The 25467-nt window shown below is 35.1% G+C and overlaps 1 protein-coding gene across 3 annotated transcripts in view; it reads right to left on the bottom strand.

The window, feature by feature from the left end:
- Positions 1-3759: 3759 nt before the first annotated feature.
- The window catches only part of LOC129246274 (F-box/LRR-repeat protein 20), an 85053-nt gene continuing 63345 nt past the window's right edge, over positions 3760-25467 (bottom strand). The window contains exons 3-10 of one of the 3 annotated variants that reach the window (XR_008582455.1): positions 16687-16770; positions 16492-16586; positions 16210-16387; positions 7287-7475; positions 6913-7206; positions 6619-6831; positions 4811-4991; positions 3760-4679 (exon numbers count right to left, since the gene is read on the bottom strand). Coding sequence is in view for 1 of the 3 variants with exons in the window: in XM_054884965.1 (XP_054740940.1) it covers positions 4884-4991; positions 6619-6831; positions 6913-7206; positions 7287-7475; positions 16210-16387; positions 16492-16586; positions 16687-16770 (1161 nt within the window). In the remaining 2 variants the exon portion in view is untranslated. Of the gene's footprint in view, positions 4992-6618; positions 6832-6912; positions 7207-7286; positions 7476-16209; positions 16388-16491; positions 16587-16686; positions 16771-25467 lie in introns of all 3 variants that reach the window. The other 2 variants (XR_008582454.1, XM_054884965.1) reach the window with 2 other exon arrangements.

The raw sequence follows: 25467 nt of genomic DNA, 5'->3' as shown, positions 1-25467 counted from the left end.
GTATATTTTGAGTTTTTTGTTTCTGCTATGTTTTGTTTTGTTTGTAATTGTATTGTATTTTTTGTTGTTCCATCTTGCTATGGGACCCTAAGTTTGTTTGTTTTTAACCTTACTTTCAAATCATGAAATTGATTTTATTACTTTCAGTTGTAAGTCATTTTATTTTGTTTGTATACATATATATACGTATATATATGTGTGTGTCGGCCTTTTTATGAAAACGTACGCCTGCTTTTCACACAATTCCATACATTGTGTTTCTCATCACACTTTTTCAAAGGGTTTTGTTGTTGCTGTTTTAGCAAATTAGCAAATAATATTGTATTTTGTATTTAGCTGCTGGTTTTCGCACTAAACATCATTGTGAAGTGTGAGTATGTAGATGATATGATAAAAAAAAATTTTAATATTAAAACAAAAAATTAAAAAATAACAAAACAAAAAAGTGAAAATTGCAAAAAAAAATTCATAAAAAAATAAATAATCAACCACCTAAACCTTTATTTATGAAAAAATTGTTTTTCCTAACATATTTTCGTTGCAAAATTAATCTCTATTCCACAAATATGTCAAGCATTAAGGGATATTAAGCGCCAGACGTTGTGTGTATGCATGTATGTATGTAATTGTATATAAGTATGTGTGAGAGAGTGCACGAAAATAGCGCATTTGCTTATAAAAAATTATTATTTTTTTTTATAGAATCAAAAAATGAAATTTTCACTAAACGTTAACGAAATATTAAGGTTTGTTAAACTTACAGCATTTATTAAAGATGTTTTTGGAAAGTACCTTTCTCTAAAAGTAGTTTACTCATTACATCTAAAAATCATTAATTGGATGATTATTTATGTAATTCGACATATGGAAATGAAAAAATACAAAATATGATCTAGCTTGTTGTTGCTTTAAAAGCATAAAAGAATCTGGACATTTTTTTTTTGTTTTTTGGAAATTTATAAAATCAATTACATATATCGCGACCTAACAACTTTCAATTTGAATTCGCGCAATAACTATAAGCTCTGCTTTTTTATGCTTTTCGCATGGCCTGTTTTTTGCACCATCATTCACGTGCGATTCCAACTGCGAGAGCTTTAGTTTTTACTCAATGGCGAGTTTTCTTCGGTCTCTCCCTTAGCTATACGTTAAAGCTCTAAAACTTTATTATTTGGTATGCGAGAGTTTTATTTTTAACGCTAGCGCGAGTCTTAAAAGAGAATAAGGCCTAACTTGTCTTTTGCACTTCGGTTCTCTTTTCTGAGTTTTACTCGTATATGTATAATCTTTGACGTTTATTGCACGGTTCAGGACAGTTTATTTTCAATCGATCGCGGGTGTGCTTAGGACACAAAGTAGAGCATTGCTTAGTAATTTTTTTCAGCGCCGTAAGGGCTAATTGTAGCCATAAAAGATTCGATTGTATAATAGGAACTCATCCATCTCTAACGGTCGAAAATAAGTGAATATTATAAAAAAAAAGGATATATATGCATATATATAGAGAATTACGATTGAAAGTGCTTGATTGTAATCACAATGATATATGCGACGATAATTTAAAATGCTTTGGAACTCTTTAAATTCTTCAAAAATTTAAATTTGATATAAGTAAAGACATTATTGTAACGGACATGTTACCCCTTATTTAACGATACATTTGATGTAAATTGTGAAAATCTTAAAAACATGCGAACTCTATGTGAAAATGTAAAATTTTTTCTTCTCAAGATAAATTTTGCATGTGAAAACATTCTCACGCACTTTTTGAACAAAGCAAAATTCACTATAAGAAGGAATAGAAATTTGCGCAGTTTTTCATGGGGATGAATTATCATTTATATGGAGTTCATAAAAAGGTTGTATTAAATCAAAAACATGGATTCATCTCTTATTACAAATAAAAGACCAAGTGGAACTGTTTTTGTTTTGAGCTGCTTGAAAATTATAGTTACACCCAAATTGGTAGTCAAATAGCAGCATGGCTCATAGAAATTGAACAATTAACAAATTTAAGCTCGTGTGAAATATTCCAAGTCCAGATTTGTAAATAAAAAATAAACTTATATAATTTTAGTATAATTTAGATCAGTTGCGATCCCCATAGGTATAAGCCATAGTGTAATAATATAAATTTTGCCAGACAGTAATGGCATTCGCTTTCAGTACGCAGACTTGGCAGTAATACAGTCATTATACAAAAAAAAAAATTAAATTTAAAATTAAACGACTGGTGTGATGTTCGAGAATCTAAATTGAAAAGCTCATATTATCAAAAATCATTTGGAATGTATTTAGCTCAATTAATACAAAATGAGGAAACCCTCAGAACTTTATTTAATATATAAAGTTAAAATCAGAAATGAAAATACGGAAACTGCAAATATGCGTACATCAAACTGGCTGGCCCATTTTGTAGGTATGTATCGTTACACTATGGCAAGGCGATTCTATTAAAGGTGATAGCAGTAGTCCAATTAATTTGAAAAATCAAAAACGAAATGACGAATAGCCGTTCAATTTTATACTACCCCACGTTCTTTTGCCGTGACATTCTAATGTGCAAAACATTGTTGTTGGTCTAGTGCCATCTTTAATAGATTCGCCTTGCACTATGGTATAAGCATAATCATCAGGTATTTGCTTTTATTTTATAAAAAAGGGATTAAATTTATAAAAATTATATTCCGGTTTTCAAGTAAAATTTAATAATAAAATAATAAAATTTTAATACGAAAATCTACATAAAATTATAAACTATGACAAAACTAAAAACCGGTTTAAACGTAGGAGGGTCGCTTGAAAAGTTCATTCAAAATCAGAGAGATGGCACTACTGGCGCGTATCGAGGTTATGCTTAGTTAGTAGTATCTCTCGGAAGAACACACACCAAGTTTCAGCCAGATCGGTCTATTTATTTGTGGTTGGCATTCGTTTAAATCGAGAAAGTCGAGTGATTTTCCTTTTCCACCACGACAACACACCAGCTCACGCCTCAGTAGTTGTGGCCGCCCAATTAATGGAAATAGGGTTCCAACTCGTTACACATCCTACCAGGCTTGATTCCCTCCTATCCCTCGGACTACTATTTGTTCCCCAATTTGCAGAAATGTCTGGCGGGAATAAGATTTGATTCAAATATGGAAATGTTTGCAGAAACGAATGGCTATTTTTCAGACTTGGACACATCCGATTATTCGGAGGGGATCAACAAACTGGAATAGCGTTGAACGAAGTGCATAAGCCTTAAAGGAGACTATGTTGAACAATAAGAAAGTTTTAACCCAAACAATTAAGTAGTTTTTTATTTTTGCACGGACTTTTCAAAAGACCCCCGGATTATACAAATGTAAGTAAGATAATTTCTAAATTAAATTTGTTAAATGAGTCCCTCCCGAAACTCTCACATAGGTTTGTGGGTGCTACATATATGATATATGCATATGTGTATGAAATTTTAGTTGTATGTATGTGTATGTATGTATATATTATATGTATGTATATATACATTTTGTCTCATACTCATCGCAAGAGCGATTCAAATTTATGTAATTTCAATATGTGTATGTATGTATGCTTATGTGTATGCATATATGTATGGATTAGTGCCTTTACGCAATTTTTTTTATGTAAAACCTATAAACATTAGCTCTTTACATTCAAATGTATGTATATGTAGTTATGTACATAAAATTTCGCTTTTTAAACTAAAACATGTAACGAAAATGTGTAAAAATTATAATAAAAAAAAAACAGAAATAACACAAAATGATATATTTATGTATGTATATGTATGTATAAATACAGGCAAAATCGCATAAAATCACAAACATTTCCCTACACCTCACCAACTCTCCAACCGCATTTAGCTTCTCAATTTTCAATCAAGGAATATTGCTCTATGTTCTAATACTCACTACTTTTATTTTTGTATGCGCAGCAGAAATAAAAAATATTTGTATGTAGTTAAATGTGTAAAATTGCAAATAGTAATGGAAAGCGTCAAACGCCAAAGCTTCTTAATTTCTTCTTTTTTTTTTTGTTTTGTTGTTGGTTTTTGTCAGCAGCCAATGATTTTTACCTTAAAATTTCAATCAATTATCAATTAACTACATACATATGTATGTATTTGAGTTTTCACTTTAAATGTTTAAGTCTTTTTCGATTTTAATTTTGCTTTGTGCATTATATTTTGATTTTAGAATTTCGTTAAAATCCCCAACTTTTCCGCATTTCCAAAATATTTCGCCTACCTTTACCTTTGCCTTATCAAATTTTCAAAGTTGGCATGTCTTGCAAACTAAGAGAGTTTGTTTCAATTATTTTGTTTTTAAATTAATTACTTGTATGTATATCTACGTCTAATCATTGCTGCATTCAATACGCACACATTCATTTAAATGCGTTGTTTACATTTCTTTGCTTTTGTTTTCTTTTCTGTATATATGTATATATCTTTCCAAGCCTTGCCTTTCGTTTATTACATCAATTTCGTTTACAAATTTTTATTTAACATTTTTCATTTCGTTAATACATTTTTTGCTTTGCTTTGCTTTGTTTTGTCTTTGCTTGGCTTGCTTTTGCTTTGCCTTTGCCTTTGCCTTTCGCACACAAATCTTTCTTGCAATTTTAGTGGCGTTTTTGCTTTTTTTATTGTGATACTTGTTATAGTTCTTCTTCTTGTTGTTTTTGTTGTATGTTGCCATTTTAGCATTTTTAGTTAATTTTCAAAAAACATAGTAAATCATTGAGAAGAGATACATGAGTGTTAGCGATGTCATAATGATCGTCAGAACAATTAGAAACGTACTAGTAAATATATACAAACATCAGTCAGTAGGGCCCTTGCACAAGAATTTCCTGGCGAAGCCGATGGCCGAATCTCAGAGAATCTCACAACAGCGACAATACCGTGGGCGATGTCCAGTGGTGACTGGTGGCGGTGTTACTGGTGCAAAATAGGCGTGTACCTTAATATTTGGTAGATGATTCTAGAAGGTGAGAAAAAAAACCAAAAGCAATTAAATTAGGAAATAATCTACACATATACAAGAATATAGCATATAGAACGTACAGGTTGTTAAAAAATAATATAAACTATTTAAGGAAAGAATGTAGAAAGAGTGGCCAACATCAGACCGTTAACCGCCTCTCAGCAAATTTGAAGGAATCAGCTGGCTTACTGACGCTATTTTGGGATGCGATAGCGGTTTGTTTACGACAAAACTGTTATTTTACTGGTGATATACAAAAACAAATCAACAGAGTCTGCGCTCATGCTACTTCGTTGCCGTCTGGACACAACTCATTAGACGAGCGTAATAGCCTAGACAGATGGTGGCGTTAATCGGTATTAACGACTTAATTCGGAATTATCTCACGAATTAAGTGCAACTCTAGACTTAATTCTAATTTTTTTGGGAATTTTCAATGGCAACATTGCCGAATAATGACAGTTAATATCTAATGAGAATGAAAAATAATCAGACTTTTTAAAATGAAAATCAAGAAAGACTGTGTGCAATTGAAGTTTGCACTAACACGTTCGAAACTTCATTAATTGTTTTGATATTGCGGAGCAGTTTGAGAAATAGCAATTTAAAATATTTTTTCAATAAACTATTATTTTTTAGTATCAGGGCAGTAACATAATGTTTCGCCTGCGATCCATCTTTTACTGACAAAACTATCCGATAAACAAATCAGCTGTTCGCTAATCTGCACAACAACCGTCTGTCACACTACCATTTTAAACGCGCCGGTAATCCCGATTAACTCTGCGTCTGTCTAGTCTATAAGAATATGTGTGAAATGAGCGGGTAGAATTTATCATTAATTTTACCATGAAAATTGGAACCTACTGTGACTAGCACTAATAGTTATATGGTTTATCCTTGTTGTGTTAGGATTGAATCAACTGAATATATAAAAAAATTCTGCCGCCGAATCTCCGATGACGTGGCAGCGAACTCTACTCCAACAATTTAGCTTGTTTTGTTATTTAGTAAAAAAAAAAATGATTTAAAAAACAAAACTAATGATGATTAATTTTGTGCCACCTATACAAATATGCCTTCTCATATATACTATGTGTCAAAATATTAAAGACATAAGGTAAAATCCCCCAGCAGTGGCTAAATAACAATATTCATAGTCGCAGAAAATTGGACTACAGTTTGTGACCAGAATTGGAGAACATAGCCTGTCGAAGACCTTCCAGAAATTTGGAGAGTACCAAAAAATCTTTGGTTCGAGCGGCATCAATATTCATGGGAACTGTGCGTGCTGCAATAGCTTAATGGCCTAATCGTTCGAAGGCCTGTGTAAAAGCATATGGTGACCATTTTGAATGACAATTAAAATTTTGTTTTTTAATATTTATGTGATTAAATAAAATTAACTTCATTAAAAAAAGTATTATAATTTCATATCTACAACGAACTTAACTTGTAACAGAACTTATGGCAGGACTAGGTACATCTCTATATCTATCTCGATTATTTTATGCTGTTACGTACAACCGCCACGTGAACAAAATTATAATACTCTTGTATTCAAATGCGCGCGTCATTTTTATTTTTTTTTCTTTGTTTTCACTCACAAAAATTTTGCACGCACCTTTAATTTTCGTATTGCTGCTCTCGATATCATTTGGCAGTCAAATAGCTCGATTCTTTGTAAATTGTGACAAGATACTAAATGCTCTAATGTACGATCGGTGATTAATGGACAATTATCCAATTCGAGGACGGATAAACTTTCAGCTGCACAACTACCAGCCGCCAGCTGACGTATGCCATCGTCTGTGATAAGCTCACAATGCGACAAGGTCTGAACAAATATAAATTTAAAATTATTAATATAAAGAACTTGCAGGCACTTCAAATACAACTTCTTCAAATTTGTGCATACCAGTTTCTCTAAACTGGGACAACCTGTAGCCAGATGCGCCAGCGTCGAGTCTGTTATCTGATTGCACTCCTCCAAGTCCATGCGTTCTAAATATTTGCAATTCTTGCCCAATGCCTGAAAACCGATATCAGTAAAGTTACGACAGCCGGATGCTTCGAGTGTGTTCAGCAGCGGATTGTTCTGCGAGAGAGCCATGAGCGAGTGATCAGTGAGTTCGGCACATTTCGAAACGCAAAGCTTCTGCATTTTAGGACAATTCGCTGCGATCTGTCGTATCGAGGCATCGGTGACTGACTGTAAAGTAAAAATATGATAAGTTTATATTTTTAATTTGATTAATTAACTTCTAATTTGGTTTAATATTTGTTTTTTACCTCGCAGCTGTGTAAATTGAGCACCATTAGGTCGTGACAGAATCTGGCCAGGCAGGTGATGGCATTGTCGTTGACCTGTTTACAACCTTTGCTGCAGAATTTGCGCAGCCTTTTACAGCCACGCGCCAAGGCCTCAACGCCATTCTCTGAGATTAAATGACACCAAGAAATGTTGATTTCAAGTAAGTTCTGAAAGAAAAAGTCGTCGGCGTTAATAAAATTATATAAAATGCAAAATATCTGCATAATAAGGAGGATTGGAAAAAAATTACTGTGCTAATAAAATATAGACATAAGGCATACGAGTTGTAGCATAGATGCAGTACGCACGCGCCGAACGCCTGCACTTCCCAGCTGATTAGCGAGAACTCTTTTCTCTCGAATGCGGTACCTCTCGCTCCTGTAAGCAAATCAGTATAGCCATAGCCCTCGGTTGCATTAGAATTGTTGTGTTGTTTCACTTCGCTTCGCCGCAAAAATGTAAGTAATTCCGTTTTGATTGTTAAGAAGTTTTTGGTCAAATATGGCATTCCAGTGTTAGATCATTTGCGTTATCTGGCGCCGATTCTTAAATGTTTCTCCGAATCCGTTGGAACCGTGAAAGGGAAAGTGGCATGGCTAAGGAAAAAGCTGTCAAAAAGCGCCTTCCACCACTGTTTCGATTAATCAAAATTTTAATGGGGCATGGGCCAGAACAGTTCACACACTTATTAGTGCTGCGGTGAACTGCAAAGCTCGTATGAGCCTTCTATATTTATAGTACGAAAATATATCAGAAAGCAGTTTACACATAAGGCATTTTAGTGACTAAATTGCTATAGAATATCGGTAAATTATTGTCCCCCGGAATTTATATATATATATATATATGTATGTATATATAATTGGCGCGTACACCCTTTTTGGGTATTTGGACGAGCTCCTCCTCCTATTTGTGGCGTGCGTCTTGATGTCATTCCACAAATGGAGGGACCTACTGTTTCAAGCTGATTCCCCGGAATTTAGTTTGCAATAAATTGAATGTTACGTTGGCCGTGTGGCTTTCTTGAAACTATCTACCTTCGGTATCCATACCATCAATAATAGCTGAAAGAAACATTATCAACATACACCTATGAATGTATGCCGAAAGAGACGCCAATGCACTCAGGCAGCTGCCAAAGCACAAAACACTGGTATGAAAGAAATTCGAACTTGAAATACCCTGTATATTATATTATACTATGTATTGATATGAAACCAAACCTACCACTTAAACATTGTATGCATACACGCAAAATGCCTCCTTCAATATATCACGCCCAAAGCCTGTTAGCCCAAAAGTATGCAACACCTCTGATAAATTGCTTTGGTCGCAAAAGGAAAACAATAAAGGAAATCAGCTGTTTTTGCATAGCGAGAGACATTGCAACAGCACAAAGCACAGAATGACAAGGAAAAACGGAAAATACAATTTTACAGGAAAAGTAAAGAAAAACCAACAATTATGTACATACAATGCAAGCAAATTGCATACCCGGAGGCGTACAATCGAACCACTTTCACAGAGCACAAAAAACAAAAAACAAATGCCAAAGTATGAATGCAGAAAAATTCATTATTGATCCCAACAGACACACACTAATGCCACGCTTACGGATATCGAGAAACAAATAGAGCTGGTCATCAGCAGCACTACCACTAGCGGGTATGACTGACATCGCTGTTAGCGACGTTGGCACATAACCAAAGTTTCACTTTATTTGTCACCATGAGTGGGAGCAATGGATTGCATTGTTATATATGTGCATACATACATATATGTATTTGGGATGATGGCTGTTGGTTGGCTCCGTAGTCGGTTGGTTGGTTAGTTGTTTGGTCTATTGGCCTTGAACGCTAACAGGCAACGAAGGGAAAGTAGGTGAATGTAATAGCGGAAGAGGTCGCGAATAGCGCAACAGCGGGGTGTCTGCATACCAACATACTATATTTGCACATATGCGCATATATTAGTAGCATTTTAAAAACAGCAACAGAAAAATTCCAAGAATAGCAACAACTGTTGATACACAAGGCAGTTGATAACCCTTCGTTTCCAAAGGGGGAAAAATAAAAATAAAATTAAAATACAAGTGAAAAGTGAAAAGATAGAGGAAAGGAAAGAAAACTAAAGGAGAACAAGGCAACACATACTTTTATCTACCCATATTAATGTATATGTATGTAGAACTAAAATAAAAAAGCAAGTATGAAAGTGAAAATCTTTTCATAATCTTTGTATATATATGAAAGTATACATAGGTATATACATACATAAATAGCAGTATATGCATATACGAGTATATAATGAAATATGGCACTTATGTGCATAGCGAGACCATGGATCTGGAAAATGTGGGACAACTATGTGTACATACATATACACGTAAAGCAATGGCTACAGCCACTCGTCTGTGCATAAGTATGCACAGAACCAACCTACACGAAGGACATTGAAATGGTGCTATTGCGTCTTCATAGCACCTTCCTCGACTTGATGGCACTCTTCTACTACAATACAACCTAGTCTATTACCAAGACGACAAAATGTGACACGAGTTGATTGCATTATAAAACAGATATTCGTCGAATGGAGCGTGTGAAAAAATTCGAAACCATAACCAAAACAAGGAGTGGAAGAACTCTTAGGAGAGTGTGTGCACATATACATATGCATATACATACGTGTGTAAGTAGGCACAATGCATGCAATAAAAATCATATGTGCCCAAAAGTAAGTAACACCGTTCATATGTCGGTAAAAAGTCAACAAGTTTAAGAAACGTTGGAAAGAAAAAAATTATTGCATACTTGTAGGCGTTTGTGCAAGTAAAATGAAATAAACAGCGTTCAATTTGAAATTTCAAAGGGGTAGTTTTACAAGTGTCAGGGAGTGTGACAATAAAAAAATTCATTTTGACAGAATGAAAGATTAGTCACAGCCGTTTGTACTGTTAGTTATAGATTCTATGTACTGAACAAATACATAATGTTTTCCTATGTACATACATATGTACATATGTATGTATTTGTGTGGTACTTTAGTTTTAGTGTACTTATCGATGAACTAAATAATGGTGTATATAAATTCAACATGGTTCAGCTCGAAAGTGGGCCAATGCAATGAAAGCAGGAAATTATCATTCACATTTATATGCCTTATATGCATACATACGTACATACGTATTCACAAATTCTATACATACTTAAACACTTGAACTACATATGTATATGGAAGCGTGGTTGCATAAGCAAGGTTATTAGGTAGTATTTACACACATACATATGTAAGCTTAGGCATATAAATTAAAATTAAAGACCAAAAATTAAATAGAAAATAATATATTTTGAAATAACAATTTAATAAGATAAAATAAATTAAAGTGAATTAGTCATTAAATTGCAATTGAACGAAACGGAGAGAGAAAAGCGTCTTTTAAAAGAAAAAGGGAGGCAGAAAGACGCGAGTACGCAGAGATTGAGATGCAGAATGGGTTTACTCTCGGTAGTGCCCGGTTTCGAAACCCACTGTGGACACGAAACACTGAAATGTTGGAAGCAAGTTTTTATGTAGTAGCGGCAATTAGGCAATGGCAAATCTCCGATGTCTGAACGAAATCGACGAAATCAAAATTGCACGTAATTAGTTGATACAGTATCGGCACCATAAGCACCATTCACCTTTATCCTGCCTGCCTTTATCAAAGAAAAACTTTAAAATGTACCGATTTTTGTCTTTGTTGACTTCCATTGCTAGCAACTGTAACTCACAACTAAATGGAACTTAAAAAAAAAACATGAAAAGACTTTGTTTAGTGTGAAATGTCACCTTTACAACGAGCATAAACTTTAAATTGTTTGATCGATACTTTGCGAGATTACGAAAAACTAATATATGACAATCAAATGTTGTTGTAGCAGCAAAAACATTCCCCATACCTGTACGAGAAGTGCTGCTAGAGTGACAGTCCTTGACCGGATATATACTAAATCCGGGTCGTTCCGGTAACGTAGAACCGACTGTCCGGGGAACGTATGGTAATCAAATGATCGAGGCTGGATACCGCAAAGAAGGGACTGAAAATTTGGTAATGCAAGTCCAAAGTATACTTTAGATATGGAGTTAACTCTTTTCTACGTTGTGCAATGGAAAACCTGCATCTTACAAAGAAGAAGAACTCTGACTCATGTCTCTTCATCTGAGCAAGACACTGTACAAGAAGACCCCTGACTAAAATATGATATCTCTCCACTCGACCAAAACAAGGTGAGTAGCAAGAAGAAAAGAAGAGAAAAAAAAGGCCGCTGGAGTTGACGGTATACCTGTTAAGCTGAGTGGTGCGCTTATTACCACATATTAAGCGTAATTTGACGTGATTTGGCTACATACCCGAAGATTAGAATTTGAGATGCTCTACCCAATCCATAAGGGAGTGAATAAAGTTTTCTAAATACCGCGCAAAAGATAGAAGCCAATCAGCAACAGTTTGTCAAATCTTGCAAAAAATCTTGGACAAGCAAATCACCATGGAACACTTTTTCGTCGATTTTAGAACCAATTTTGACTACACGAAATGAAGCTGCCTGTACGACGCCTTGTCTAGCGTACCCACGAGAGTCGGTTCTTCGTAACCAGAACTACCCAGATTTGTATCCGGCCAAGGACTGTCACCTGAGCAGCATTCCCCGTACATATATAGGTATGGGGAATGTTTATGCTGCTACAAGAACAACATCAACGCCTTGTCTAATTATAAACTTAACTTACAATTAACTCAGCTATACAAACTGACGTTGCGCGTCTTCTGCAGCTTCTTCTTAATCAGCAAGGATTTTACCGAGCCGTTTGAGATCAAATGAAGTTTTCGGCAAGGCGATATTTTACCCGCGACTTCTTTAAAATTGATGTTGGTGACTCCAGTCAATCTGCTGGCTTAAGAATTAGACTTATTGACATTATTGGCCTAAATACATGGACCGTTATCTTGTCTTTCTGGAGCTTGGAGAAGGTATTTTCTTACCTAAGACCATAGCACATAGGAGAATATGACCAATGTGACCTCTGATGAGATCTACTTGTATTATATTTGATAGCAAGTCTATAATTCGAGTCTTCCAATGAATATGAGCATTTTTCAGGCTTTTTTTCATACCACCAATGAATTTATAGTCACAGCAACTGGGTGGATGAGTATTATCCGTCGAAAAATAATTATTCCTAATAGGTTCAATTTCGTGCTTGGTTAAATTTTTTTTTTTAAATAAATAAATATATACATACAATGTATAAAGTATACACATATATATAAATAGTATAAGCTAAAAATATTCAGAAATATTTCAATGTTCCATTTCCGAGTACATATGCATGTATATCATGCGGCTAGCGCTCTTAGAGACTGACTGGAACATGTTTTACCAAAGCAAATCAACAAACCTGCGAAGGAGAAAAAAAACAGTTTTAAATAAAAGTACTTGAAAAACTATTTCCAAAATCCCACAAAATTTGGCCACACATGAACACCCACAAATTGTAATATGTGTATATGTATGTATGTGCAGCACACAAGCAAACTTTTTAAAACTCACATACACACGAAGATTGGAATTTTTGTACATAGGTACGCAAGTATTCAGACTGCTCCACAAACTGGCATAAACTCATAAAAAGCTGATGGAAAGCGTAGGCAGCAGAGTCCAACAAAAATAGCAACATATAACAACACATACATATTTATATATAAATAAATGTATATGTATAAATGGCAAACGAAGAAAAATGAAAATATACCCACACACGCGTACATACACATACACACAAAATGTGTGCAATTGCAGCGCGGGTTGAGCGGCGATAAAAATTAGCAAAAGCGCCTTAAAGTAGGCCAAAAATAGTATATGTATACGGCATGCGAAATGTCTGAGAATGCGAAATACTGGGTCTATATGTACTTATGTTTGCATGTGTATGTGTGTTATGTGAATTTTTGGTGTATAAATACCAACAAATTTAGTACACTCTGCTGGCATCGTATAATATCTGAATATACTATATCCATCTATCTGAATATGTATGCCAAGTACTAATGAGTAGAGGTTAACAGTGGTGGTGTGTGCGAGTGAGTGGTCATGTACAAGTGCGCTCTTCTTGGCCTCAATTTATTTGTTTATTACGAAACTGAATGGGCAAGGACATGCAGCAAATGTCTACATAAACAGAGAGGATTGCGTGAGAAGCACGGATGCTTCTTTCACAACAGAGCGAAGGGAAAAGAGAAAACTAAAACTATTTTTGAGAAATGCATTTAGTAGTATATGTATGCAAAAGAGAGTTGAAAATATGATTAGCAGACCTCTTTGAGTGCTCGACAATAAAATGAAACATGAGAGATAAGGGGAGAGGATATTTTAGCTGTGTCTGCACAACTGCTGCCGAGTGCGTGAATGCAAAATATTCTGAGCTTGGCAACAGTTTTCACATTTCTCAGTTCTGGTGGAAAAGGGTTCGGAAGTAAAAAACTGCGAAAAACAAACATGGAATAATATGCCAAAAATAGATTTCAATACATTTGAGGCTAAAAGTTTAGCATTAGCAAAGAGAATGCTACGTATTTGCACAGAATGTGAGAAGAGTTGAAAATAACAGGATGCAAAATACTGGCTGTAGAATAAAATTTAATCAATGAATGTTGGAAAAAATGCAGAATGGGAGCAAAATGTGAATGAAATTCCACCAAGTACTGTTAGACTAAATATGTAAAAGCACAAAAATTGAATAAGGTGAAAGAAGATGGTGATGGTGGAAGATGATATATAAAATTTTAACCATTTGTTTGTGAACGGTAAACGGTAAAAGTAGCCTGCGGATTGAGTTAAAATTCACAGGATAAATTTAGCATTTTCCGATCGGTGGCGCTGTGACCAATAATATATACATACTATATATGGCATTTACACCCTTTTTGGGTATTTGGCCAAGCTCCTCCTTCTCCTATTTGTCGCGTGCGTCTTGATGTTGTTCCACAAATGGCGGGATCTATGTTTTAAGTCGACTCCAAACGGCAGAATTTTTTTTATGAGGAGCTTTTTCATGCAGAAATACACTCAGAAGTTTGCCATTGCCTGCCAAGGGGCGACCCCTATAGAAAAAACTTTTTCTTCATTTTGGCCTTTCACCGAGATTCGACCCTACGTTGTTTTCTCTGAATTCCGAATGGTAGTCACGCGTTTGGCTACGGCGGCTGATGTCAACCATATTATGGTCCGATTTGAATTTACTTCGTAATATACACACATATTAGCTACATTTAGGTAATTATTTTATTTTAAAATTTAGTCGTAAATTTATTTATAAAATTTATCCTAAAATTGATTGAGCCGAGCTTATTAGTATTATATATTAATATATTAATAAATAAAGGCTAAGCCATATGCTAGTTTCTTTCAAAAAAAAAAACACCATTAAATCTTTTTCAATGATTTTTGCTGTATTGGAAAGAGTAAATCTCCCTCTTGCCAACAAGTTCTACTTTTTCTAAGAAGGCAATTGAGTAGTAAAGTCCTCTCTCGACAAACAAAACTAACACTCTACAAGGCTCTCATCATGCCCGTCCTAACATATGGCACAGAAGCTGGGACAATGACTATAACCGATGATGCGTCACTTGGAGTGTTTGAGAGAAAGATTCAGCGGAAGATTTTTAGACCTTCGCACGTTAGCGGGACGAATATCGCAGGCCGCAATGAGCAATGAGCTGTATGAGCTTTACGACGATATAGACATAGCGCAGTGAATAAAGATCCAGCGGCTAAGTTGGTTGGGTCATGCCATCCGAATAAATACAAACGCTCCGGCCTTGAAAATATTCGAGGCGGTACCAGCTGGTGGTAGTAGAGGAAGAGGAAGGCCTCTTCTGCGTTGGAGTGATCAAGTGGAGAAGGACCCTTGACTTCACTTGGAGCACCCAACTGGCGCCGATTAGCACGAGAAAGAAACGTCTGGCGCGCTTTGTTAAACTCGGCCAAAATTATGTCAGCGGTTATCGCGCCAATCAAGAAGAAGAAATCCTCCATTTGATTGTGGAATATAACTTCCCTGTAATGCCTGCCTCGACGATTTCTGTACCTATCTAACGAAAAGCTCATTGGATATTGTCATAAAGGCTTAGATCGTTTCTGGATTCGTCCGTATAGCATCTTTAAAAAACAGCCCACACAAAAGAAGCGAATGGGCTTAAATTAAGCGAAGCTCAGAGGCGGCTAACTGACATCTGCAAGATGGCTGGCAACATTTCGTTTAAATTCAAATCTCCAATCTCGGTCCATAAACTGACCGTGTATGCATTGGCTCTCTCGAAACTATTTTTCAATAAACGCACTGTTTGGGCACCCACTTTCAAAGTAAATTTGTTTTTCTATAAGGCACTAAATTGCTTGTTTTTCTCAAAATATTTAATCCATTAATCACAGACATAGCTTGAGCAACCATCTTAGTAAAGGTTGGATAAAATACTACATTTTTCTATGATAGATCAGAATTTATTAACCTTAAATCAAAACCTGTTAAGGCCACATACTTTGTTTAGCAGAAAAACTCCACAGATACAATCTGCGGGTTCTCCGGACTTACAAAGTTTAACCTTCGTATAAAACAAAACTCAATTTCAACTTCAATTAAAAAAACAAAAACTCAACCCTTATACGCACAAAGGCTATAGCTTTACTGAATTAACAGAAGCGAGAGGTACTGTAAATGAAAGAGAACGCTGTTCGCTAAAGTCAATTTGCTGTCGATGTCGTTTGGGCGTGCGTACTTCAGTTTTGTTATTTAATTTTAATTTACTTAAAGCCACACCTCGTATATTAATTATCGATAGTTACTCCAAAAATTATATCTACTTACCGGACATCCATCCGATACATATTTTAAGCTATCATCTGTTATATTAGAGCACGATTGCAAATTGATTGCTGCTAATCTTGCACAGTTTTTGCTTATTGACTGTGTCGATATATCGGTGATCTTCTTGCATTCGGATAAGTCCAAGTTTTCTATGTTGGGGCAGTGAAACGCTAATGTTCTGAAAGAATTTGTAAATGTCAATTGGTGGAATAAAGAGAAAACCATTCGAAAATAAAAGTTTTTTCCCAAAAAAAGTTTTAATATCAATGCTTTTCTTATTACCTTATTGATTTATCAACAACTGATTGACAGCCGCGCAATGAAAGAAATTTCAAAAAGCCCCCACATCGTTGGGATATATTTTCAATAACTGGACCCTAAATGAGTACATGAAAATTTTTACATTTTTTTATGTTTGAATATTTAAAGTTTATGAATTCATTGGTGAGTAGGTTTTCCCTGATGACTTTGACTCACCTCGATGTCACGTTGAAAATCAAATAAATTGATCTTCTGCCAACTTGATCCATCCAAGGCTAGCACATTCCAATATCTGCAGACCTTTAATTATAAAAAATAAAGATAGGTGATTAAATTTCTATTGATGACATCTTTACATGCTCGTTTATACAAAAATATTCATATGCGCGAATAATGTTCTGCAAAGTGGCGCAAAATTAATCACCCCATTGAATAATCTATAATTTTTGCAAATGGCATCGTGCATCGATCATATGTATTTGACACTTGTGAACTAGACAGCTGTAGTATACAAATAGACAAGCAATGGAGCGGATCAAAATAAAGACTTCCATCACTCAAAATCATTTTATTTTATTTAGTAAAAAAACTTTTCAAAAACAAGGTTAATGATGCCACCTTGTACAAAAGAGAATTTTCTACAGTACAATGACACCCATTTTTTGAATGAGAAAATTATCATCTAATCCGTTCTTTACGGATCAAGTGTAGACCACAAAGTCTTGAAGATGAAGTTTGCCCTGGACAACCACCAACGTCAACTGATAAACAACCCTTCGAGGAAATTACAGATTTGATGCTCAAAAATCGCTAATTTACTTTTAACGCTTTTATATCCAAATATTTCGCCCATACTGGAGCTGCATACAGCAGAGTGGATGTGATGACCTTATTTCGTAGCCTACATTTGCTACTTTTAGGCCCACACACGTTCCGAAGCATTCTAGAGAATGCATCGTAATTTCTGGATGCTTTCTGAGTTATATTCTGCCATTGGCTTAAAATTGAGTCGGCCCTCAATTATAGCAACCAGATATTTTATGTGACGTGACGATTTAAATTTATATTTGACTATGATGAGATAAGAAGGCATCTCTAGTTTCTTACGGATACTTATGTATGAGAACCTCTTCCATTTTCCCCGCTTGCAATAGCAGTATTTTCTTTGGATCCATTATCGGGCACCAATTTGACTACAATCACCAAGTCATCAAAAAAAACCTACGATATGTATATCTGATCTGGTCTAAGCTCAATAGACTGCATGAGCATATCTTCTTAATATTATTTATATACATCCCTTATTGTATGGTTGACCAAACTCGTCCTCCTACTATATTTGGTGTGCGTCTGGAGGTTTTTTTTTCTACAAATGGATGAACCTACAGTTTAAAGCCACCTCCATTGAGGTGCTTTTTCATGTCGAAAATACAGTCGGAGATTTACCATCCGAGGGACGACCGCTCGCTCTTGATAGAACTACAGTATGTTACATAAGAGCGTGGTCACTGATAAATAATAATTGATTTTTCGAAAATTCGCTAATTTATTGATAATTTGGTCGTGAATACTCAATGCAAGCCCAATTTCCTGCATTGTCAATTATGGCCTGACACCGTCGGCCACTACTTTTTCTGCATATTCTACCGGAAAAGACCTCCAAATTTTCCGAGTTTGTCGAGAAAGTTTATCTAAATTACATGGCTTGCGTCTGCGAGGCTGCATTTTCATCAGAACCCACACATTTTCTATGGGATTTGCATCCGGTGACTGAGATGGCCAATCTAAATTGACAACTCCGTTTTGCGCCTTCCACTCGCTACACGCTTGACTCAGATGTTTCACATCGTTGTCCTCTTGAAGGATCCACTTTTCATTTTTCTTGATATACCATTGCTTAGCAGATGGTAACAAAGCCTTTTGATATATTTTATTCCTTTTTTCGGCATTTAAATTCTTGGTAAATAAGAACAAAGTTCCGAAATCTTTGTTTCAGAAACATCCCCAGCCATGGACCTTCATGGGGTGTTTAACAGACCGTTAAAGCATCCTACTGGTGGAGGTTATCCAGGCGTGTTTGATGCTCGGAAATGCCCAGAAGGAGGATTCATCAGAAAATGCGAATCGTTCCGTAAGATACATTTGTCAACACCTTTTGCTTTCAATTTCACAGCAGCTCCACGTAAAGTCAAAGTTAGATCTTTCGAGAACAATGCGAGAATTTTTTTTCCGTCTTTTTTTGAGACTTTGCTTGCACATCCGCGATCAGGAAAATCATCAACGTTACCGACCTTTTTATAGCGATTTATCCACTTGCTAACGAACTGCTTCGACTTTCCCATATATTTCGCAGCAGCAGTTTGCGTTAATTTGGGTCCTTTTTCATGCAAACAGCACTCATTTCGAAAAACCACTCAAATGAAGACCAAATTTGACAGACAGCTGACTGTTTACAAAAAGCATGAAGGACTGAGGTGCCCGCTATGTCATAGAAAAAGAAACAGGACGCTCTTATTTTTTATCTACGTGTAACAGTGACGACGCTCTTATGTAACAGACTGTAAGGAGATTAAAACCTAATCTCTGCACGCTTTGAAGCCCATACCAAACTTCGACTTGCTTATATCAAAAGGAATAGTCTCCACTTAACTGGAACAAAGAAACATTTTATTTGAACTTTATATTAGTAGAAGCCAAACAAACAATACTCGCCAATATTGTGAAAGTTCAACTTCTATCTTTTGCGTCCAAAGTTCATTGTCAAGAACCTAATTTAAACTGATTTTTGCGCTGTCACTAAATTTCACGCGCTAGCATCAATACCCATCCACTTATAGTATACATTTCTATGTATGATACAAATGTAAGAAAATAAACAAACGAACATCATGAGTGAATGTGCGCATATTCAAATTGAACTTGAAAACTGTGCCTAAATGTTATCTGCACATTTGCAAATATACAAACAAGCTGATAACTTAAACATGTTTGCCATTTAAGTGTCTGATGAAAATTATAGCAGGCCTACATAGACTAATTTTAGAAATAAACAAATAAGTATAGATGTAATCAGGAAGAATATTAGCAGTAAATGAATCAGTGGCAAATTCGAATATGGATGAATACAATTCAATTCGAAGTGGCGCTAAATTAATAGCTCTTTCGGAAGACTTATAATTTTTGCAAATCGCGTCGTACGTCAGTCAAATTTGACACTTTGAACTAGACAAAGATTTCCATCACTCAAAATCGTTTTTTTTTAGTAAAAAGATTGTTGCTCAAAAACAAAATTGGATGGTTAATTTTGAGCCACCTTGTATCATGAAATATTCATATTTCAATTATCAAAATTTAAATAGTATAAGTTGAACTCGAAAGCCTTGAAGGTTTACATAAAACAAGTTGAGTATGACATATGAAAATAATATTAGATTTACAGTCTATGTCATGTTGTGGAGTTTTTTGAAATTTGCCATTGTGTGAGAAATTTAGAAAGCGAACGTTGCTTTTAAAAAATGATTCCAGCGTATGAAAAACGATTTGAAGCAGAGTTATATGTACACACCCAAAAGCTCCAAAAATTTTACGTGCCTCTACTGCAAAATATTTGAAGAAGTCGAAGACGTTCATAAATAAATTGGTGCAATTAAAAACGTTGACGACTTCTCCACAGGCGGGGTCCACAAAAAATGTCTCTCCAAAGCAAGATCAGAAGATCATTGATTTGTTTGTGAGAAAAAAAGAACTTATCGCTGCTTCAGCTTTAAGGAAAAGTGTTGTTATTAATGTTTCCAAATACACGATTCAAAGACGTTTACGTGACGAAGACCTCAAATTGCGGAGCACATTGGCAAAAACCGCTGCTCTCATTATTACACATTAAAAAAAACGTTCATGGTCAAATTCTGAATAGAATTGGGTAAAAGTAACATTCACGGATGAATCTTTCTTTTGGACAAATAGTTGCATACGTCGGATTTGGTACACTGCTGATAATACACAACTTCAACAAATAGTTAAACATCCAGTTAAGGTTAATGTTTGGAACTACTTCTACGAAGAAAGATTTGGTTGTTTATTAGTGTTTACCGCCGATTTGAATGCAGTTTTGATGAATAAAATTAATCAAAAAGCATTAATACCGTCATCTGCGAAGATGATTGGAAGAACTAACCAACTTTGTATTTTACAAAAACATAACGATCAAAGGTTTGTATAATGAAAATAGTAAATATTGGATTGACCTTCACAGTCGCCTAATACTAACCCTTTTGAAAATACTCGGGCAATAGTTAAGCAAAAAATCATAGGAAAACAAATATGGACCATCAAACAGCTATCATATTAAGGCAAATTTGCTTGATTTGGACCAGACACAAACTATGCGAAAAAACTGGCCCCCGCACACTGTGACTTTTTATCGTTTTAGGATGCCAAAATTAAAAAAAAAAAGTTCTGCGAAAATGTTTTTCTTTCGGTATGTTGTGTAAAAATGACCAAATTTTACGACAGTGTACTCAAAATTTATCAAAACAATAGTTTTAAGAAAGATAACCGTCTACAAACACAAGCCGGTGCGTCAATTGAATAATTTTTATTTGTTATCCGAACATCGCTGTGAAGTTTGTCAAAAGATATAATACGAATAAGTATCAATTTCATAAAATTGAGTATTTGCTGATTAAATTTCAACAATTTTGTACTTCAGGGGTAAGTAAGAGGATTATAAAGTTTTTACTATCGATACAAATCCGCTCAGTAAAATATCACTAAAACAGCCATAGCTTAATATTATTTTTGATATTTTACTTAGAAAAACTTATATTGGTCCATCGAGTTCCGTCCATTCTTTAACAGCGAAACGATCTTTAGGATTCTGTGTTTCAGATACTGGAATAAAATTTTGCTACAATTTGCTACCACAGCTTTAAAAGAAGTTTTCATGGCGATTCCTCGGAAAGAACTTTTTGAAATTTGGCTGACGAGCTCAAAAGAAACGCGTCGTGATGCGGTGTTAGAGAAGGTGAAGAGACGTGGATACTAAAAAGCTAGGAGAGCGTATAAAAAAACTGTGTTACCAATTTTCTTCAAAGTGGGAGGGGTCTTGCCGAGTTAAGGCCCGTGTTCTAGCCCGGAATTATAGTTGGTTTTCCAAGAGTGAAGACTTTGGAAAATACTGTCTTGATGTTGGGCCATCAACTTCATCCTCTATTAGATCCAATGTAGGTAGACCACATGTGGCGTTTTCCGATTCTTCTCTTCGCACAAAGAAAAGAAAAGTAAAGAGTCTTTTAGCAGTATCAAATAGCGAACAAGTGTTAATGGCGGCAGAAATGGGACTTAGATCAAACGGTAAGAGAAATTCCGCAATATTATTTAAAGAGCTGTGTTTGTCTTCACCGTCAAGAGGTACTGTGTTGAAAAAATCTCGACTTTCGAAAGAGCCAAACAAAAGTTTATTGCCAGACCAAGCACTTGCGCTGATAATTTATTGCACAGGCTTCTAATATCATCCGATCCCTACATTTGCAGCTTACGTAAGCCATCGAAAACCAAGCGCGGGACTTGCCTCAAGATGTAGTTGCATTGCTGGCCCAGGAAGAAGTATTATGAATAATTGCTTTCGAATAAGTGTTTATGTTTTGTTATGTTTAATCTTTAGAAACTGTTTATTGGCTTACTATTAATAAAATAAAGATTAGTGACATATTTATCATTGAAACAATTTGTGATTATCTCCTTCATTGAGGTGTATAATGTAGTATAAAAAGGTACCCAGGGGCTGAATGAAATCTTTTAAATATTAGTCATAAGCCTCTAAGCTAAAGTTAAGAAATCTAAACAATTTGTATTTAAATTGGCACTGGAAAATGCTTTTAAAGTAGAAAATATGATTATGTGAAATTTTACCTTATATGTGGGCAAGGAGAAAAAGTGGGCGTATCACGCCCATTTTTATTCTCAAATCAGATTTAGGTATCTGCAACCACACTGCAAAATTTGAAATGAATTACTCCATTGGTTTGGCTGTTATTAATTTTGGCATCCTAAAAGTGAAAAAAGTCACACTGTGCCCCGTATCAGAATGGGTTGGTGCGTAACTACCATTCGGAAGTGTTCGAACATCCCTGCATGAAACACAAATGATACAAAAGTTTTTTCTAATAGTGATGGCCCATCGGCAGGCGGCGTATTTCTGCCATGAAAAAGCTCTTCGAGAATTTCGAAAAACTGTCTGGCTTAGATGTCAACAACCTAATAAGGCTCCTGAGCCATACAGACTGGGTATAGCCATGCTGTAAATAACCGTTAAACAAGTTGCTAACGAGGATGTGGCTACAGAATGGTGCGGAAGCGCTAGTTGTTGGATTATGAACGAATCGCCACTTAAACCAACCAACCAACCAAGCTCCTCATAAAAAATCCTCTGCCGTTCGGAGTCGGCTTAAGACTGTAGGACCCTCCTTTTGCGGAACAACATCCAGACGCACACCACAATTAGGAGCTATACACTATGAATTTTATTGAATACTCATATATTCCGTATAATAAATATTCGAAGCCCATACAATGCAGTTTGTTAGAATCGAATTGGTCAAATAGTTTCAAAGCTATGCCGGTCACGCTGCTATTACACAGACTGTATATAGTTTTTAAATATATTGTAGATAGGTGAATTATAGATAGATTTCGACTTCGAGGCGACTTCGACTTAGGCGCGTCACCCTAAAAACAAATCCGTGTTCACCGGGAAGTTGCAGAGACAGAGTACTGCCAAAACAAAAACAAAAAACCAAATTAGATACAATCCTATGTAAAATCGATCGCTGAGTGCGATGTTTTTTTTAACACACTTTTATTAGCTCGGGTTGTATGTATGTATGTATGTAACGGAATCTTTGACCTTAATTTTCACTGGCTTCTAAAAATCTGATCGACTTGGAATTTTGCACACCTATCACGGACCGATCACAATGCAATAATTTGATAAAAGTTTTCCATTATCCTTATTAGGATTGCCAGGATTAATATTTTCTTTTTTTACTATAGATCTTCCGTAGAAGAGTAAGAAAGACAGAGCTAACACGCGGTCTGCGCATGCCTGCACTCTCCGAGTTACTCTTACTGATTTCGGGAGTCTACGACTTACTCTTTCGAATTCGAACTTGCTCGGGCACGCGGCACTGCAGTACGAATAGAAGGCTAAAACGTTTTCAGGGCAGTTGCACTTTCACTTTGTATAGTCTTTACACATGCTTAGATACTACAAGTCTCATACATGCAAATTTACTCTATTCAATGTTCATATAAGATGAAATAATTTTCATATAAGATGTAGTTTTGTTAATTACAATAAAATAATGAAAACATAAATTTTGAAATTATTTTACGGAACAAAATTTTGGCAAATAAAGAAGGAATTTATCATTACCATAATTTCATTTATAAAATTTTATCGATTAAAGTACAATTCACAACAAAAATTAACTAAAAAAAAAACTGGAACTTTACATCTCGTTTTGATTGTGCCAATATAATCCACTGTCTCCTTTTTTTGTGCTGAGAGTATCTATTCTGTGTCAAGGCCAATAATGCTGGCCTTTCTTTGGACATGCATTTTGCTTCACTTTCATAACCCTCTGTACATAGGTAGTTGCCAATAGAATGATTGTAATATTTACTATATCAAGCATCCCACGCTTTTAACTCTAATTTGAATTATTTTATTTGCATCTTAATTTTTGTTATAATTCTGTTCTGAGTTGACTATGACTGATCGTTCGATTTGCTATTACTCCATTATAGGTCTCTTTGTCATTAAAATTTATTTTCTACTTTTTAGTTCGATTAGCAATAAAAGCGTGTTTTTTAGTTTTTTAAACCATTTTTTATTCATGTATCGGTCGAGATATCGGTCAATGCAGCAATGAGTATTTTTATCTTAATCCGAATAAATTATATATGTAGCTATTAGAGGATTTTTCATAAATAAAATAAGTTACACAAGATTCTTGAGAACCAAATCAATCCCGAAAAGTTTATTGTTTGTTGTGGCCATTCATACTCCCATAATTTTGAAAACTGGAAATGAGACCAAAAAGGGCCATCTATGATGAGCGTACAGTCAAATGAGCGTACATTTAGCGCATGAAGCCATCACTTATTGGCAATTTTGGTAACCGAATCAACACAAAAAATGGGTCTATCAATGTATAAAGACTCTTTTAAACTACATTTTATGTGGGATACATTAGGTTATTGGCCTATGCAGATAAACCAGCTACAATAGACTACTTATATAAGCTAGTTATTATCGGGTCATGATACTCGTAGTATTCACTTATTCACCCGAATGACGAATGAATCCACATACAAATCGATTTAACCGTATTCTTCTCTAGTATTTTCATGTTAAATATTCTCTTTCATATTACATGCAACTAGTTAGCAATTCCTAATTTAATTTTATCTGGTTAATGAAATGATAAAATCGATTAGAGGGTAAGTAAGAATGAAGCCCACAGCGGGGGAAAAATACCATGCAAAGATTCTATTTAATTCGCTATTAATTAATTAATTAGAAGATGTACGGAAAAAAGTTCGTTCAGCGGTATAAATAGGCAACCAAAATTCAAGGCAAGAATTTATTTGTTTGTATGTACGTGGTGCACATTGAGGCGCTCAAGGATATTCGGCTGTTGCCGGAACAACCAATAGCTGGTGTAAAGGCTGATGAAAGCAATAATATAATTACAACATAATTACTTAATGAAATATTTATTGACAGTCACATTGCTTAAGCGATATGGCGTACAAATAAACAGGAGGGCTCCAATAGTTGAAATAGTTTTTTTTTTTTTTTATTGAGGATTTACGGAATCTGAGTGCATGTAAATACCTACATACATACATGCATCTACGAATATTAATATTAAATTAAATGCAATACATTTACTTATTTTTAGGCTTGTGCAGCAATGTTTCAAGGTTTATTTG

This window comes from Anastrepha obliqua, chromosome 4, assembly GCF_027943255.1.
Source record: "Anastrepha obliqua isolate idAnaObli1 chromosome 4, idAnaObli1_1.0, whole genome shotgun sequence".
NCBI classification, from domain to species: Eukaryota; Metazoa; Arthropoda; class Insecta; order Diptera; family Tephritidae; genus Anastrepha; species Anastrepha obliqua.
This window is presented reverse-complemented; position numbering and strand designations above follow the sequence as displayed.